The sequence below is a fragment of the Pituophis catenifer genome, unplaced genomic scaffold, assembly GCF_029215685.1.
Source record: "Pituophis catenifer annectens isolate HBS135680 unplaced genomic scaffold, rPitCat1.0.hap2 SCAF_1, whole genome shotgun sequence".
In the NCBI taxonomy this organism is placed as follows: domain Eukaryota; kingdom Metazoa; phylum Chordata; class Lepidosauria; order Squamata; family Colubridae; genus Pituophis; species Pituophis catenifer.
Window position 1 is genome coordinate 276,789,664 of NW_027256881.1, and position 19,979 is coordinate 276,809,642.

Genomic DNA, 19,979 nt, shown 5'->3' on the forward strand with positions numbered 1-19,979 from the left:
TATTAGCTAGCATGTCAATAAAATGTGTATAATTAATGCTCTTAACCCCAAAATTAACAACTATAGGCAAGACAAGAAGGGATACCATATTGGTCTCTAATTGGCAGTCAGTATTGGGGAGACAGATTTAGAGACGAACAATTTTCTGGTTCAGTAGTTATAAAACATAAGTATTTTGTAGCAGAGTTTTCCCAGTGCTATTATTCTATTGTCAACATTGTCATTATTATTATCATCACCATCATCGTTGTTGTTATTGTACCTAAAATACTTATTTATACTATGCTCATTCTCAAAGGCTCTGAGCAGTTTATAATTTGAAATATATTTTGCACAGATGACCTGCATTTCAATCTTTGAGATTCCTCTTTACTAAATATTTCTCCATCTCAGCCTACAAAGGCTTCATATTTCACCGTGTGACATAATACTCAATACTCATCCAATAGCTGATTCAACCTCATTTCGTTTAGACTACATGCAATAAGGGAAAGAAGGTAGGTGGGTTATATTTTTGTGCCATATGTGTGATTATCATAAATTAGGCAGCTTAAATGTTGTGGTATTTAAACACACTGCGAACACTACTTAAAATATTTCAACTATGCAGAATGTTCCATAAAACAGATAACAAGCCTCTTCTCTTTTCAAAAAGGTTAAAAATGACACAACAGATGGAACACCTAATGTTAGCACCCAACCTAACATTGTTGCGATAAACACATTTTCTCACTTGCCTTTCTGGAATGACATTCAATTAAAGCCAGTCTTTGAAAGTAATTTTAAAAAAGCATGTGCATCACTCACACATGGATGTGAGCATGTTACCATAAAATGCACATTACAAACCCAGTGCCTCATCTCCAGAGTTGCAGGTTGCCCCTTATTTCTAATCTGGTAAACATGTTCTTATTCCATCAAAATCCTGGACCTTTTAGCTCATCTGTTTCCTGTGGGAACTCTTCGATTGTTTCCCAGACTGAATCTTCTTCTTCTCCTTCTCCTTCGCCAGTACAGTTGTTGACTGGCGACTGAAGATCAGAGCTAATCACGTTCTCTTCAATTATAATTTTCTCTGCTTGTCCATCCTTAGGGTCTTGGATTTCCACACCGTTACTTTCAGAAAACTCTTCTCCTTCTTTATGGACTTCTATGAGTTGAGCCACCTCGTCGGTCATTGCTATGACTGCTGTACCTTAATTTCACAAATGCTTCTTTCTAGCAATGACTCACACAGTGTGCCCTTAACTCAAGGACTGCTACAAAATGGTGGGGGTCATAATGATTATTTATAGAAAATCCATGGATATTTTCTTAATCAGATAGCCTTACAGCTCCACAGGAGAGGTGGACTGGGTGGCATTAGTAGTTTACTACGGCATTTGCATCCATAATAAAATGGGGAAAGCTGAGAGGCAATGGGAGGTCACTGCCAATTAGCTTCCTTCTCTTGTTCAGCCTAGCTTGCCTCTCACACTTCTAATTTTAACAGTTAGAAATTCATCAGCAATTTTATGAAACTGGAACCTCCATGCTCTCATTTTCAAGGACAGGTAAAAGGGAAAAAAAACTTTAAATAGTTATACATCTCATTTCTCTCTTCAAAATTGGTCATTTCTTTCTTGCGTTCTCAAGGAGGGATTACAAATAATGCAACATGCATGTTGGCACTCACCAATTGGCATGAAAGGCTGTGAGGCAGGACTAGGCCGAGACATGCCAACTGAGTTCACGGCATAAATTCTCATCTCATAAACAACTCCTTCTATCATTCTCTTTGCTTCATAAATCAGATCCTTCAAAAGGTCAAAGTTCAGCCTCATCCACCTGTAGCTCTTCTTTTTCTTCCTCTCTAAGATGTATCCTGGAAATAAAAAAGAAACTATTAGATTAGGGAAGGCAACATTAAATAATATCTGGATTCCCAATGCTCTATTATTTAGCAAATTAATTATTAAATTGAGATAAAAGCAAAAATAGTGTAAACATAAGGAAACCTTGACCCTGAGTATTATCCAATTATACTTTGCTATTACAATGCCTTGTAGTTCACAAGTATTTCCTAAGATCAAGGCTAATTGTATTGTATATTAAAAGGATGGGATTGATAATACCACATAATGAGACTTTTTGGAACTAATGTTAGATCACAACATAATGCCTTTTTTAGATATTTAATTAAGAGCAAGCTTATGCATTAATCAGAAAGATTGTTAGAAATAGTTACTTATTTTATTATTAAATATTTATAAAATAGTTGCATTTTATTGTTTATTGCCCCTTAGTTCTCAGAAAAATAAGTTTTGCCTTTCTTACTTCATATCTTAATTCAAGTTTATTTTAATAAACAGTGTCTGTCTTACAGCTGCATGTTTTAAAAATGGCTCTAAATTATCAGCCAATTACATATTTATTTAATTTACTAATATACAGTCAAATATCACATTGTTACTCTAAAGTCACTCTCTCTTTTTCCTGAGGCTTCCACAGGATTGTGGTTAAACTGACTTGAAGTTGACTCTCTTCCATGGATGGAACTTTAATCGTTTGTGTTTCTGTAGTCCACTCACAAGTCACTTTGGGATTTATTTATTATTATTCTGTTCTCCTGCCTACAGTGTCATTATATCATTCTGTGTAGAAGAAGCACGCACCATGACCAAGTTGAAATTAACACCTCTGCTCTCATTTCTGAGAATTGTAAAAGCCTGAAGAAAACATCTGTCACTGCTGACAGAGAGACAGAAAACATTTATTTCTTAGGAGGGCTATGGACCCACGTAGCAAATCCTATATTAGCTCAGTTTTTATATATGCCACTATAATGGCTGATGTGGAAGAGTTATAAGGCATCCCACTTGGTTATTATGACCTAACCAAAAGCTGGATCTCTGAGTAGTCAATCTGCTTATACAAAAAATAGGCAATCTACACATTATTGTGTAATTTAACAAATTGTGACCTAATTTATTCAGCCCAATAACAATACACAAATTATTAAAAGCTCACTCGCTTGCACACCAATTGAAATAAAACATGCCTAGCCAACAGCCCAACCAATTATTCTTCTAGTTAAGAAATCTAAACTTTAAAAGTAGGGTAAACTATCCATGTGGATTGAAACCCCCCCCTCCACCCAGGTTTCTGTTTCTATTTTTAACACCCAATTAAAGCAAGAAGATGCAGAACTTGCACTTGTGAATGTGATAAGACTTCCCAAGGTCTACATATAGGATTGAACTTTATGCAAGGCAATCCGAAGCACTATTGCTCTGGAGGAGATCTGATATTGTTCAATAGAGCTTATGCTCTTCTAGTCATCTTCAGGACTGAAGTGTTTTCTCTGTGAGTGATAGCAAGAATTGTTTTTACACTGAAATGCATAGCTTGATTACATGCATATGTATACTTTATGAAAGAGATACTGTTAAGTCCATTGCTTTTCAAATGCAATAAAGTGTGAAAATACAATGCCTGCACGTCATTGAGAATTCTAAGTGTTGGGTCTATGCAGAGCCCCAAAATTGGAACCCATTAATCAATGTTCCTGTTCAGATCTCTGCTTCCATTCAATAGGTCAGTGGGTAGAACAAACAGAATCAGGGACAGGAACATGGCTCCATTGCAGCCAATACACATAACGTATTAACAGGAGACTTAGTCCCATATGCCTTATTAAAACCATTTGAGCTGCATAATGCCAATGTTATTTTTGTCCACAGTCTCATCAAAAGATAGACAGTCTGATCATAATGTGTTTAACCATGCCAGTATTACAAGACTGCTAGCTTAAACGCTATCTGTTCTGATGACAGTTCCTTCCTGTCTTGACACTTACTAGTCTCTTTGAAAAGTGACCTCTGAAAGTGCTGAAAAATGCTTTGCACACTACATCAACTGCAGAAGAAATAAGAGTGATTTCTATTTTTTGCTTTCCATATAATACCTGAAGTTGATTGAAACCACTGGTCTATGAAAGATGGATATTTTATTATCAGCTTCCATTCTAGACACTTTATACAGAGAAGGTGCTCCTGTTTCCTTTTGTATGCCTTAAGTAGCACATTGAGGGTATATTGTCCTTGAAATGACAAGTAAGAGAAATCAAAGCACTATCTGATTCTCTTCCAAACAGGTGCTTTGGAGCATATGAAGCATGTATGTTGGACTTCTCTGCAATGCTTAATAGTAGCCATGTGTTTTTTTAGGATCCCCAAGCTGCAATTTTCAGAAAAATGGTCTCCTTTAAGCAGTTGCAGACAGATGCTATTTTATATCTTCACACATTCCAAAGCATGTTTTTGAAACAAATCCAAGGCACTTCTCAGCCCTGCCATTTTATTTATTTTTTCTATAAGTAATTGACAAGAAACGTCTGTTCCAATTAAAAACTCTTCTGTTAAGATTATTGTCGATTGTTACCCAGTATTGGCTGCCCTCCATCATACTTAGGTGGCTGCCACTGTACTATGCAGTTGTCTTCACCAACATCAGTGATTTTAGGAGCTTCTGGTGGATCAGGTATATCTGGAGAAAGAAGAAAAAATGAAATCAAAGTATTTGCTAATGCTTATTAGAATCTCATCTTTTTAGTTAAAGAACTTGCTGTTACACATTATAGTGATGATGGCTGCCTATTCAAATTATTTTAAAAGATTCTTAGAGAAATGCAAGAGTAGGAGATGTTCAACAGTATGGTAACTACATATTATCTCTAGTTTCAGAAGGGGAGAATGTTACTGTTCCCATTAATATTGGTTTTCCCATGTGGAAAGTAAGTTGGGAAAAATAGACTTGTAGAAGGAATTCAGTTTAACTCTCTCTCTCTCTCTAAATCTGAATCTCAGGGGAGATAATCCAAAAATCTTTCAGTGACACTGTAATGACTTAAGCTAGTGTTTCTCAATCTTAGTGACTTTAAACCAGGTGGACTTCAACTCCCAGAATTCCCCAGCCAGCAACCCGTCTTAAAGCCATCAAAGTTGAAAAACACTGGTTTAAGTCATTACAGCATCACTGAAAAATTTAACTTTGAGTTAAGGTTATGAATGAGCTTTGGGCCTAAGCAATCTTGCAAGTTTTTGCTGTATTGATTTATTGAACTTTCATTATTATATTGGTATTTATGGCCAACAATTCCTTCTTAAAACTGAAAAAAAGTTTCTTAGTAACATTTTGAAGGAAGGGAGATGTTCCTGTTGTAACTACTATATTAGTCACAACATTTCTCCATCTGTAAAACAAATGGTACGATCAGATTAATACTTAAAAATGAAAAGAAAGCCAATCTGTTGAGACTTCGCCCACATGCTATATTTTTAAATGACATGAGATAGAAAATATGACTTTATTCAACCCAGAAATAATGATAGCAGAGAACAATTAATCACCAAGCCTAGTGACCAAGAAACATATTTGAAAAACGTGTTTACTATGTTCTTGAATTGTAAGTATTTCTGAGATTATTCTCAGCTCATTCCAGATGACAAAAAAGAGCTAATTTAGGCAACAATTGCACAAAGATTGTTGTTATTCTCTGAAACCCACTCACTGAAAGTGGAGTGTCAGTTGTTGCAGTTTCTCCCTTATTTTGAGTTTTACTTACAGCAGTGTTTCTCAACGTTGGGCATTTAAAGAGGTCTGGACTTCAACTCCCAGCATACCTGGCTAGGGAATTCTGGGAGTTGAAGTCCAGACCTCTTAAAGTGCCTAAGGCTGAGGAACAGTGACTTATAGGAATGGGAAGCATTGAATTGGGTGGTCCCAGCTGCTGAGTCTCTACTCCATTGGAAAATACAAAGATATGAGCTGACTGATTGACAAAGACTTGCTTCATGTACTAAACCCACCATAGTCTTGCTTACCAATAACTTTTACAGTGATATCAGCTGTGTCTTCTCCAGCTGGATTTTTCACTGTAACTCTGTAGATTCCCTCATCTTCCTTCTCAGCTCCTTCAATAGTAAACACACAGTGGTCTTCATATGTTTCCACGCGGACTCGACCTTCTGAATCAGAAAATGGCTGTGAGCAAGTTTTAAAAAAAAAAGTAAGTTAGTTTCAGTGGGTGTATGGAATCGGACCAAGTTTTTAATTAGCATTTCAATAGTTTGGTTTGGTACACATTACTAAGGTTATATTTGCACCATGATAATGTAAAAGTATAAAAGGGTGTAAAAGAGAAAAATAGATAGGTAGGCAAAAATATGTATGTATATTTTAACAGATGGTCTGGAGAAGAAACAGCTGAGAAAAGCTATCAGGAAGCAATGGAGTGGGGGCTTTGAAGGGTATATTCACATGGCCAGATGTGAAGCCTGTTGCAAGAATGATCCACCCATCATTTTGGGAGGGTAGGATTGGATGTCATCCTCTACGTAAACCATGCCTATTGCAAATGTGACACACACACACACCCATCTGTATTTTTCTGCTCTGTGTTAAAAGTTGTGTTTTCCAGTTAGTGTCAGCACAAGGACTGCTGTCTAGCTGCTGCTGCTAGATATTTTCTTTTAGCAAATTTAACAGATCACTTCATGTAGTGACAGAAACACCCCCACTCAAGGAACAACTTAGTGTAGTGGTTGAAGCCCTGCAGCTTACTAATATCTGCTTCAACTATTACAAATGTTCAATAGCAGAGCGGTTATGATATTTGCTTGATATATATAAGAAGTTATCAATTCAAAACACAGCAGGCAAGGGTTTTTTATTACTATTTTTCTCCCAGGCTTCCTACTTTTTTACTGGGCATTTTCCTTCTTAAATTCCAGCACTGCACAGTTGAAACACCAGAGCTTGTTTTTTTTTTTCCCTTTAAATCGACTCCCAAATAGTCCACATGAATAAGTACAATGAAATCCTTTGTGTTTTACTTCAATTGATGGAAAAATTCCAGGAGAACTTATTGAATAATGCAGTAATGTGGGTTGTTCAAGGTAAGAAAAATAGTAATTAAAAACCCACATTTCAATGGGGATTCAAATCAGTGGCATTCTGCAAATCACATTAACATTATAACCCCTTCCACTGAAAGAATTCTGTAACAATAACTGCAACAGACATTACTGAGCCAAACTGAGAAAAATGCAAGAAATAAGTTTTTTATTTTAAAGAGGGCTCATCTTCTTGAATATATGGACATTTTATTGCATCCACTATCTCTATATAAATATAACTCTGTATACATATATTGTACGCACACAAAAATTCTATATGTTCACTATATTTATATACACTGTCCATCGAAAGGAAAGTGATTAGTAACTGCTTTCTTTTCTGAGAAAATTAGGAAGGACAGTGCTAGAAGAATTGTGCTGAACATCTGGCATCCCAATCTGGCAGAATTTTCTTAAACCAGCTTTCAATCTCTCTGACCTCAGCATGGATAGCAGCAGCTTAATGGTGCAGTGCAAATGTGTGCTAAATTGCATTGTCCTTTCTACAAAATTTAAATACGCTAAGAGTTCTTTTTCACTTAAAGTGTTCATGCAAAAATGGTATCATTTTATTTATAATTAAAATGAAATCAAGGAAATAATTCAGTTCAATTTCAACTGAGCAGATTTGTTTGAACTATGCATGCTGATGAGAATTTCATTTAGTTTATCTTACATCACTTAATATTCTGGAGTCAGTCCTACAGTAAGGAGCTGAGAGTAGCAAGGAATAAAAGAATTGGGATTCTGTGATAGGTCCTATTTTCCTCCCTAAACAGCTAAAATCTGGTTACACTGAATACTCTTTGGAACTGATCCAGATTGATCCTAAGAAAATAATTGCGCTCTTAAAAATAAGAAAGTCTAGAAGGGCTTATTTTCTTTTTTCCTCATTTATCTTTCTGCATGGCTAACAAAGGATCAGCAAAGTCATTCCAAAGCCAATGTAGGATTATTGCCAGACAACGTATGCTTGCACAGAAGTACATGCTTATTTGCACAAGACTGCCCTTTCAGATGGGCGGTACTTCATCATTGGGAGCTAAAAGAAGTGCTAAAGGTTCAACAGTTTGAGAAATAGTACTTTAAGCAAAACTGAAACCAGAGAGAGAATTCAAATTAAAAGCTCTAAAGCTATTATTACTGCACGTTAACAATTTACATAACTATTCTGAACCTCTGAATTACTGCAGGGATCAATTGGGTTGCAAACATTTGTCAAAAGGGAGAGCTATCTGCCTGACAGTTTGAAAAATGAAAGACTTGCCTTCTCATTGTTAGTCAAATCACCACATGTGCCCTTAAGATCCATAGAGTTTGAGCCACCTTTTATTAGTTCCAGTTCATTATTCTGAAACAGAAATGAAGCAGAAGAAGAAGAAGAAAAAAGGCTTCATGTTTAAAATCAAAGAAATTAGCCAGATTTGTTATTAAATGATTTTACCTAACGGCCCACAAAAATATTGTTTTAGAGGACAAACCATCAGATAAGATGAAGAATGTAGCAGGAGACAGTTTAAGACTGATTATGTGCAATCAAGTTTTTTTCAACTCCCAGTGACCACATAGATTTTCTCAGTGGTGAAATTCAAATTTTTTTTCTACCGGTTCTGTGGGCGTAGCTTGGTGGGTGTGGTATGGCTTGGTAGGTGTGGCTTGGTGGGCGTGGCAGGGGAAGGATACTGCAAAATCTCCATTCCCACCTCACTCCAGGGGAAGGATACTGCAAAATCCCCATTCTCACCCCACTCTGGGGCCAGCCAGAGGTGGTATTTTCCGGGTCTCCGAACTACTCAAAATTTCCGCTACCAGTTCTCCAGAAATCCAGGTTCTTGCTGGATTTCACCCCTGTTTTTTCTTCATGTCAATCCTTCCCTAATCTTAAAATGAAGGCATAAATAATCTCAATAGTAAAAGAAAAAAAATACCTCTTTTACTGATCATACTGTTTCATAGTCAAGCAAATGCAACACCAATGGACAGCCATTTCAAGATCAAAATGTGTAAAGTTCACCCTTGAAAGGATGTTTTCCCATTAGCCCATCAACTCATAGGCTAATGTCATAGCAAACTGCTGACATGTTTCAGAAAATAGGCCCAAGTGTGAACTGTTGACCCACTAGCATTGCTGGCTTACATGGAGTTGGGAAATAATGGAGATTTGCTGCCAAAATGAATGGGAAGTTTTGCAGGGTTTTATGTATATTTGTAGCTATTATTAAGTCACTCTTGCCTCACGCAACATCCTTTCAGATTCACTCTAGTGTTTTTGGCAAAACAATACATGCATAGAAGAGCATGAAGTGTAAGTGATGGGAAATACTACCTTTTATTTTGTACTTTTTTTTAAAGAAGTGGGGAGAAGGATGTTTGAGTACAGATTTGTAGGAAGGCAAGGCAAGATAAGGCAAGGCATTTAGTTATTCACCACTTTGAAATAACATTGAGTAAATGCTGCTGACACATTATGTGCAAATATTAGATCATGTTGTGTTCAGAGCCAGTCTCAGGGATTTTTTAAAACTGGGTTTAGAATTAGGAAATGAAAACTCAGGAGGCTGGGAGGAAGGGAGAAAGGGAAAACTATTTTCACCCACAAAAAAGGTGGTCTAATTCTGCTTAAAAGTGATTTTGTTTGTAAAAGCTGAATCCTAATTGTGAATTATTAAGGCTGATGCAGCCAGCTGGCAGTTTTTCATGGCATTCCAAATACTTGGACCAGGCCTTAATAGCAATAGTAATAGCACTTAAATTTATATATTGCCCATAGTGCTTTACAGCACTCTCTGGGAGGTTTACAGAGTCAGCATATTGCCCTCAACAATCTGAGTCCTCATTTTACTGACCTTGGAAGGATGGAAGGCTGAGCAAAGCTTGAGCTAGTCAGGATCGAACTCCAGACTGTGGGCAGAGTTAGCCTGCAATACTGCATTCTAACCACTGTGCCACAGAGTGGTTTAAATAAAATTGTGTGTACTACAGTTATGCAGAACAATAAAACAGGTTCAAATTCTATGCTCCACTGACCATGAAAGATATGAGATCCTTAGTAAAAAACTTTTCTCACTTGCATTGAATTGCAGCACAAGCACAAGCCGGTAATCTTTTATGATGTGTCCTCATGCAGTTGCCACCCTATATCTGAAGCAGTCATCCTTAGCTCTACCAGCATCTGAGATGTTTCTCTCCTTTGGGTTTGCTATGGATACAGTCTGAGATGCTTTATTAACAATTCTGGTAGGATCAGTCTGGCATCTATTGGCCAGCTTTGGTATAGACATGGCCTCTTCATTCTGGTTCTAGAGCAGTGTCTTTCGGGTCCCTATAGATAGTGGGAGAGTCTATTTTTGTTAGAGTGGATTCTCTCTGTTTAGTCATGAAGTCTTTGAGAAGGTCCTGGGTTTAGAGAGTTGGCTTAGAGATTTCACTAGTTGGGGTAGAAACAGAGCTGTAAGATAAAATACCTGCAGCTATTATTTGAGTTTTTAAACAGAAGTAAGTGTGCTTCTGCAATAGTGCTAAACCTATGTCCCAAGGGAGCCTAATAATGAGCAAATAACACTTAATAATTGGACTTCTGAATGTGCACTTGCAATAAATATTTGTGTAAACCCCAAAGGTGCTTTTTCAAGAGGCAACTGGACTTTCTGTTTTTTTCTTTGAAGACGTTTTGCTTCTCATCTTGGATGAGAAGCAAAACGTCTTCAAAGAAAAATCAGAAAGTCCAGCTGCCTCTTGAAAAAGCACCTTTGGGACAACCATGACCTGAATGACAGAGAATCTGTAGACATTTGTGCAAAACCAGCATGAATTCAGGTAGGGGACAGATTTACTAAAATGTGCTTCATCCCCATCACAATCTCCATCTCACATTAAGGAGAGTGATTGATAGATGTCTTTTTATTAACTGATGATTGGGTGATAGGACTGTATTAGAGTCAGGAGAATAAAGCTGGGGGGGGGAGCTATCAATCCTTGCCTTTAACATAGCTGCACCTGATTAAGGACAGAACTGTTTCCCCCCATTATGGGATTTGGAATCTGGCAGGGTACGGATCACCAGCATATTTAGCCAATTTTATGCTGCTATAATTTTTTTGCTATCTCAAAGGCTGATGGTTAGCTTTACCGTGAGGAACAGTGCTGTGGGAAAGAACTGTGCTAAATTGTCCCTTTACTGTATTTAAATAAACATGTCCTTGTAAAACGATGAATTAAAAAAAAACATTTCAAAGCATAAATTCTCAGAAAGAATATGAAGAGAGGAAGTGAACTAGCATTAAAAATACATACCAGAAGAGGTCAGCCTTGTTCTTTCCAAACATAAAAGGTAAGCAAAACATCTTAAAAGTCATTTAAGAGTTAATAACACATACTTTTTTATTATTTATAATCCAGTACATTTTCTTGAACTACTGATGCTTCTTGTAAAAACTGAAAACCATGTTGTTTCATGCAACCATCAAGAATTTTGGAGCTTTTTGTAGATTACCAAGAATTAAAAGTAATTATATACTTTATGTATTTTTAGAAAAGCCAAGAATTTTAGATGCCAAAATACAGCTCCCAAATTGGGTTCATCTTATCCATGAATGAGTTTATCTGCAAACATGTTTGGTAGGTTTTAGCTCTTTAAAAATACTCAAATATATGGTCTATAAATGGTCATGGATAAACCCATCTGTGGATAAACAGACATTCAGATTTCTAACCAAAATACAATGAGCCAATACACAAACAATGAGCCACAGGCAGATAAACCAATTGTCAAAATTAAAACAAAAATGTTGAGGTAATTAAAAAAATGACGGTTGTGTTATTGGCAGATTGGCTTATACACAAATATATATGGAATATATATGGAATCTATTTATGTAACATCACTGTAAGTTTCATTCCTTTCAGACCATCTAATAAATATGCTTAAAGTATATTTAATATTCTGTATATTAAATACAGAATTCTGTAAATTCTGTATTTAATATTTAAAGTATATTTAATATACTCTTAAAATATATTCACCAATATTGTGGTCCGCCAGCAGCCTGCGGAGCTGGCAACAGAGTCGGACAGTGAGGAGGCCGGGGAAGACAATGGGCCAGTCCTGGAGTCTGGGGAAGGCCCGCACGAGGGCTCTGGGTCGGAGGCAGAGATGGGGCCAGGGCCATCTGGGAGCGATGCATGGACTCTGGAGCCTCCAGAGGTGGATAGCAGAGAGGCAGAGGAACAGAAAGAGCTTGTTCCTAGTGCACACATGCAAAGAGCTGCCAGAAGGCAAGAGCAGCTAAAGCAAAAAGGACGACTCGGAAGTAAGGCCAGGAGATGATTGGCCCCTCCCAGAAGGCTTAAAAGAGCAGCAACGGCTCTTGGGATCTTTGTAGGAAAGCAACGTTGCTACATTTGTTTCTTGTCAGCCTCTCTTGCTTCTGAACTTTTGCCAAGAAAAGGGTGCCAAAAAAGACAAAAGTTGGTGATATGGCCGAAGGTCTGTTTATGAAGAATTTGTTTTGGAATTAATTTGGACAAAGCTGAGAATGAAGTAATTCTCAGCTGTTCTAATAAAATATGTTTATTTAGGACTGATTGTGTCTGGTGATAACTACTTGGGCCTAGGTCACAACAACTTCTTAACCATCTCCACAAACTGGAGAGCCAATGAGAGAAAGTATCTTTAAAAAATCTGACTGCCTTAAATAAGCATCTCCACCAGGTAATAGTAACTATCTATAAAAGACTATTGCTATAATAGCCTATACTGATTACTGCTATATAGACTATACCAGCGGCATAGGCTATACCGCTTCTGGGCACTAGGGACCAGTTCACTGGAGAAAGGTTTTTTTCACAGACCAGAGGGGGCATAGTTTTGCAAGCTGTCTGGATGGGGCTTCGCTTGTTTGCGCGGCCTGGTTGTTGGTATGCTGTGGACTGTTGCCAGTCCCCCGGGCTGAAATGATCTGGCAATCTGGTAGTTAAAAAATGCTATCAGTTTGGTTGAATCGGTAGTTTAAAAAGATACCAGTTCGGTCAACCTGGTAGTTAAAAAAATATCAGTCCTCCGAATCGGTATTCCCGATGATTAGCTGTTCCGCGCGGTTTAGTTTTGCTAGAAAGCAGGAAATCCTGCTTTCTAGCGAAGCTAAATCACTTGGCACAGCTGATCCCTCTCTTGCTGTTCTACTTACCTTCTCAAACCCTCCTTTTGGTGTGTACTGCGCATGTGCATGCAGCGCATGTTTGGCATGCACTGTGAATGCGCGGCCAGTGAACCGGTAGCAAACCGGTTCAGATTTCACCACTGCAGTCCCCCCACCAGGAGTTGGGGACCCCTTGCCTATACTGTGTCATGGAAGATTGTCAGGAGGGGGAGCAATATGTTGCAACTGTCATCTTGATTTTTTTTAACCACATTCTTTGGACACTACTGCCTGTTATGGATGCCAGTCTTGCCCCAGACCTTTGCAAAGGTGTTCTCACATCACAATACAGGTACAAACATTGAAGGCTGACCATCAACTTTTTAGCTTCTGAAGTACCAGTTCCTTGAATCAGGGCTTAAAACAAAGATAGGTAACTTGGTTTCTCTTGATATTCAAAGTGCAGCTCTCTGGCTCTTTCCCACTGTCTCCAATGGCTGTGGCTAACAGGAATTGAATACCCAGAGGACACATGAAAGGGTTGTTTTACCTTCACACAAAAGAAGGCAACCCTTTGATTTTCACACAATTAAGGCAAAGATAGAAAGTGCCTTTCTATGCTGGTTAATTTCATTCAAACATCTGAGAAGTCATTCTGTAATCTAAACAAGTCATACCTATGCACAGGAAGGAGAGTTATACTCTGAACTGCTTGATGCAGTTTCCCTGAAGGGATATTAATAAAACAGGACAGGGATTGGGGTTTTGTGATCAGTTAGAATGGCATGGGCAGAACAAAACTCCTCAATCCTTTTAGCAGCTCTTTGAATGATAACATGACTTCAGTAAAAGTGATTCATAATGGATGGTAGGATTAATCCTTCTAGCTTGATGCACAACTGTTTCAGGCTATAAGAAACAGCGAGTCAGAGTAAATTATCAGATAGCAATCAAAAATAGCCTTTGTACCTGTTCAGATTTTTAAATGAAATGCATTTGAAATACATGAGGATTTATCCAGAACCAAAAGGTGAGGGCCAGAAAATCCCATAGCTGCTTAAACTTATATGAGCGGGAATAATAATAAATTACTGCAAGAAGAATTCATGCTTTTCAAGATTTCATTCAAGATTTCTGTTGTATTTTCTATCCCCCCATTTTTAATTTGACTTTTCTTTATACTCGGCCAGTATTCAAATTCTCCTCCACATTTCTCTCCCTGAACCCACAACAAATATCTTGATGATGAAGTACAAGAATGGTACCATTTTAGCTATATAGACATTTACAGATGAATATTAGAAACAGAGGGGATGAATAAGCTTAGAGCCAAACTGAATAGATATTTTATTGCCAAGATAATGTATATGCTTGGAGAACTAAAAAGAAAATATTTCTATAATATTTTACATTAAAACTATATTTTCAGGTTAATAATTCCTTTGAGGGGCTCTTGGTGCTCTCTGAGATTTGTTATTTTCTTGTAGATGTTTCATTACCCAAACTAGGTAACATAATCAGTGTGCTACATTCAAGCTAAAAGACCACCAAGGACCCCTCATTTCAGCCTTGACCTACAAATATTCTCCTCTATTGGTAAGAATTCCTTTATTTTTTAATCAAATAAGAAATTTGTAATAAGCCACATAGGCAGTCGTGATTTAAAGCAGCGGCCCCTAACCTTTTGGGTATCAGGGACCAGTTCCGCGGAGAGAGGTTTTTTTGGAGGAAGCATGGTTTCAGGTGTTGCCTGCATCCCGCAGATGGGGCTTCACTTGTCTGCATGGCCCTGTATCTGGCATGCCATGGCCCAGTACTGGGCCACGGACTGGGGGTTGGGAACCCCTGATTTAAAGAATCAGCTATGAAGCCTTGGCATTTTTAGACTGGTATTACCTTGTTTATTTTCTGCCAAATCACTTCAGGGACTGGGTCCCCTGAGATGGGTACATCAAGTCTCAGCTTATTTCCAGCTACCACAATAATGGTGTCCGGAGTTTGCCCCATGCAGTCCAGATGAATTTTGGGGGGTTCTGCAGCAAAAGCATAGAAACCGTTTCATGACATAAACAAGGGCTCTTCTCATTTCAAAAATTAGTATAAATTAAAAAAAAGTTATCCTTACCTTGTCTAGGCACAAAGTCAATCTTAATTTCTGCAAGAAAAGAAAGGGTGGGGGGGGGAGAGAAGGAAAAATGATGAAATGTCTTTGGCAGCTACATACTTGAAGCAAGCATTTATTTTTATTTTTTTTAAAATAATGTATAGTGAAAGAATGTGAGTTGCCAAGGAGACTGTGTGAGAGGACAGAGAAGGGGATTGCAAAGCAGAGAAATAAAATCAATGCAATAATGATTCAATACTGTCATTAAGTTTGATCTATAATGGCTCCAATGCCTTTGACTCCAAAGCCTTGGTGATTGGGAGGAAATGGTGAATTGTCAACAGGCAGCCTAAAGCAGGGGTCTCCAACCTTGGCCACTTTAAGCCTGGCGGACTTCAACTCCCAGAATTCCCCAGCCAGGCCAAGATTGGAAACCTGTGGCCTAAAGGATGGCTCACCTGTCTTTTTAATTTCTGCCCTTCTCACATGTTCCAAAGTTTCAGCCTGTCCCTTATTTTTCCTCTAAATATGGCATTGTGGCTGCAGAAGACCTGAAAATCACTACAGCTGCTTTGTCCCAGCAGCATGAAATAATATTTGATGAATTATTTCTGGTGTAATATTTTCTAAGGTTTAACAGGCTTCAAACAACTATAAACATCCATAGCTGGGCAAAGGAAAAAAAAATATCACACAAAGCAGTGACATTGAACTTTTGAATCCCTCCATTGAGTCACTGATAAACATTTGCAATGGAATAATTTTTATCATTATTCTTCTGAAGCTATGTTCCACTGCTTGATTTTTCTGAACCATCATGGTCATACATTTGTGTTTTCAAAAACAGTGTAAAATATAATTAGCATATTCTGCCCATAGGGGTTGGTCAAGGATTTCCTTTATCACTTTGATTTCCTGTTTGCTTTTCATATCTTCACACTTTATTTTCTGATCTCACCTTCAGGTCTGTTTCTCATGTATTTGTAATATACATGCATAGATTTATAAAATACCCAATCTGTCTTATATATGCCATTATCCAGTAATTGTATTTCTACTGTTGCTAACTTATTAACAACTTTCGTCTTTTTGGCTTAATAGATCTGTACGAAATTTTCCACCCAAGAAAGGAACATGGCAGTATTTTTCCTTGATTCACTTTTTTTTCTATTTGTCTTTCATCTTTATACATCCTCTCCAGAACAGTCTTCCAGAGAAGCTTGGGAGGTGACTTTGAGTGGGGAAGGGGGAGCAACATGCAAAAAAAAAAAAGAAAGAAAGAAAGAAAGAAAGAAAGAAAGAAAGAAAGAAAGAAAGAAAGAAAGAAAGAAAGAAAGCCACCCTCTTTTCCTGCTTCATTTCTTCTAAAAGAACTCTCCCAAATTGAAACTGAAAAAGGTTTGCTGAAAAAGGCCAGCTAAACAGATGATAGTTTGTAGACTAATTTTCTAAATTAAGTTATACTAAATATATATTTATTATTTATTTATTTATTTATTTATTATATTTCTATACCGCCTTTCTCCCGTAGGACTCAAGGCGGTGTACAGTCAAGAAAAATATAGACACACAAACATCATAAAATTGCTAATTAAAATTGTTACTTAGTTTGGTCAATTAAATAAAACCCAGAATTAGATAACATTTAAAAAATCATTTGCATGTTTGTATGTTTAGCCCTGCCTGTTGGAACATCAGGGTCTTGAGGGCACGGCGGAAAGCACGGAGATCAGGGATATTCCGTATCTCCGGGGGCAGTTCATTCCAAAGGGTTGGAGCCCCCACAGAGAAGGCCCTCCCCCTGGGAGTCGCCAGTCGACATAATTTGACTGACGGTACCCTGAGTAGTCCCTCCCTGTGAGAACGAACTGGTCGGTGGGAGGCTATTGGTGGCAAAAGACGGTCTCGTAGGTACCCAGGTCCTAAGCCATGGAGCGCTTTAAAGGTGATAACTAACACCTTGAATCGCACCCGGAAGACCACCGGGAGCCAGTGCAGCTCGCGTAGGAGAGGTGTTACATGGGCGTAATGAGCTGCGCCCATAATCACCCGCGCGGCTACGTTCTGGACCAGTTGGAGCCTCCGGGTGCTTTTCAAGGGGAGCCCCATGTAGAGAGCATTACAGTAGTCCATACGGGAGGTAACTAGGGCATGAGTGACCGTGCGCAAGGCGTCCCGATCCAGAAAGGGACGCAACTGGCGGATCAGGCGAACCTGATAAAAGGCACCCCTGGCCACGGCCGTCAAATGATCTTCTAAAGATAACCGTGAATCCAGGAGGACACCCAAGTTGCGGGCCCTCTCTGTGGGGAGCAAGATCTCATCCCCTATTGTCAGTGATGGTACCAGCTGATACTGCATATATGATATATACTGATATATGATACTGCACGAGTCAAAAAGAGGGCTGTGAAAATATTTACAAACCCCTCGCATCCTGGACATAAACTGTTTCAACTCCTACCCTCAAAACGACGCTATAGAGCACTGCATACCAGAACAACTAGACACAAGAACAGTTTTTTTCCCGAACGCCATCACTCTGCTAAACAAATAATACTGTCAAACTATTCACTAAATCTGCACTACTATTAATCTTCTCATTGTTCCTATCACCCATCTCCTCCCACTTATGACTGCATGACTGTAACTTTGTTGCTTGTAGCCTTACAATTTATATTGATATTGTTTCCTAGTATGATTTGATTGCTTATTTGTACCCTATGACTATCATTAAGTGTTGTACCTGATGATTCTTGACGAATGTATCTTTTCTTTTTATGTACACTGAGAGCATATGCACCAACAACAAATTCCTTGTGTGTCCAATCACACTTGGCCAATAAAGAATTCTATTCTGTTCTGTTCTTTTCTGTTCTGTTCTGTTCAGAATTCTATTCTATTCTATATTATGTTTTACTACTCTGTTTGCTTTTTTTTTTTTTTTTTGCAAATGGTGGTGTTGGAACAGTAATATAATAAAATAAGCTATATTTAGCAACAGGATCTAACCATAGCTTAGTTATGAAATGTGCATTTAAAAACAGACAGACAGGTAGATAAATCCTGCTATACATTCTTACCTGGTGCTAGAAAAGAGATTCCATGAAACTTACCCAAAAAACGCAGATGAGCTGAGAGATTGTATGCAAATCCTTGAGGCACAAAAGAATAATCAGCTTCATCTTCTGGGGTAACATCATCGATAGTTAACTTGTGGATTCTGAAAAATAGTAAGGCATTTGACAAAATAGACCATAACCTACTACTTGATAAAATAGATGGATTTGTAACTGGCTGACCAACTACACGCAATGTGTAGTCCTCAATGGAACTGCATTTACATGGAGGGGGGTATACAGTGAGGATACCCCAGGGTTCTGTTTTCGGCCCAGTACTCTTCAACATATTCATCAATGATTTGGACAAGGGGATAGATGGCGAACTCATCAAATTTGCAGATGACACCAAGCTAGCAGGAATAACCAACACTCTGGAAGATAGGCTTAAGATACAGAAGGATCTTGACAGACTTGAACATTGGGCACTATCTAACAAAATGAAATTCAATAGTGAAAAAAGTAAGGTTCTTGATTTAGGCAAGAAAAACAAAATGCACAGGTACAGTATATGTGGTACCTTGCTCAATAGTGGTGATTGTGAGAGGGATCTTGGAGTCCTAGTGGACAATCACTTAAATATGAGCCAGCAGTGTGCTGTAGCTGCCAAAAAACCCAACACAGTTCTAGGTTGCATAAACAGAGGAATAGAATCAAGATCACGTGAAGTGTTAGTACCACTTTATAATGTCTTGGTAAGGCCATACTTAGAATACTGCATCCAATTTTGGTTGCCACGATGTAAAAAAGATGTTGAGACTCTAGAAAGAGTGCAGGGAAGACCAACAAAGATGATTAGGGGCCTCAATGATAAAACTTATAAAGAACGGTTGTTGGAACTGGATATGTCTAGTCTTATGAAAAGGAGGACTAGGGGTGATATGATAGCAGTATTCTGAGATCTCAGGGGCTGCCACAAAGAAGAAGGAGTCAAGCTATTCTCCAAAGCACCTGAGGGTAGAACAAGAAGCAATGGGTGGAAACTAATGAAGGAGAGAAGCAACTAGAACTAAGGAGAAATTTCCTGACAGAACAATTAATCAGTGGAACAACTTGCCTCCAGAAGTTGTGAATGCTCCAACACTGGAAATTTTTAAGAAGAAATTAGATAACCATTTGTCTGAAGTGGTGTAGGGTTTCCTGCCTAAGCAGGGGGTTGGACTAGAAGACCTCCAAGGTTCCTTCCAACTCTGTTATTCTATTCTATTCTATGTTGCAGGATCCAATCTGGGTCGGTCAGCGGGATCAGAAATCTTCTGAGCTTTCGGACTCGAAAAGTCCATCTTCAGGGAACTTTTCTCTAACAGACTGTGTGTTAATCTGCATGTGGTATTTATAGTGCCTGTTGTAAGTGGCTTTTTAGATATTGATTAGGATATGTTGATGGCTGGCTTTTAAGTCATTAGTTGTCATTTGCTTGTGCTGCCCAGCCCTCATCTTCTAAGTATTTGATAGGCTGATGGTAGATCAGCACTCCTGTTGACTGATGAGGGGCCTGTTTCCCTTCCACTTCCCTGATTGTTCAGGGACTTCAATCACTTCCCTGATTGTTTTTGTGCCTGCTCGTCCAACAATCTTAGTAGTTGAAAAGTTGAGTGTGTGTCCTTGTTCATTGCAGTGTGAGACTACCAATGAGTTTGGGTATCCTCATCTGACCAAGCAGTCAGACGAGGAGACCCGA

General features: G+C 38.3%; 1 protein-coding gene across 1 annotated transcript in view; it reads right to left on the bottom strand.

Moving 5' to 3' along the window:
* The window catches only part of MYBPC3 (myosin binding protein C3), an 82,534-nt gene that overhangs the window by 14,669 nt on the left and 47,886 nt on the right, over positions 1–19,979 (bottom strand). Inside the window, exons 18-24 of the mRNA XM_070936780.1 lie at positions 18,296–18,402; positions 15,201–15,230; positions 14,972–15,108; positions 8,206–8,289; positions 5,865–6,024; positions 4,423–4,527; positions 1,676–1,864 (exon numbers count right to left, since the gene is read on the bottom strand). Of these exons, the coding sequence (XP_070792881.1) occupies positions 1,676–1,864; positions 4,423–4,527; positions 5,865–6,024; positions 8,206–8,289; positions 14,972–15,108; positions 15,201–15,230; positions 18,296–18,402 (812 nt within the window). The remainder of the gene's footprint in view (positions 1–1,675; positions 1,865–4,422; positions 4,528–5,864; positions 6,025–8,205; positions 8,290–14,971; positions 15,109–15,200; positions 15,231–18,295; positions 18,403–19,979) is intronic.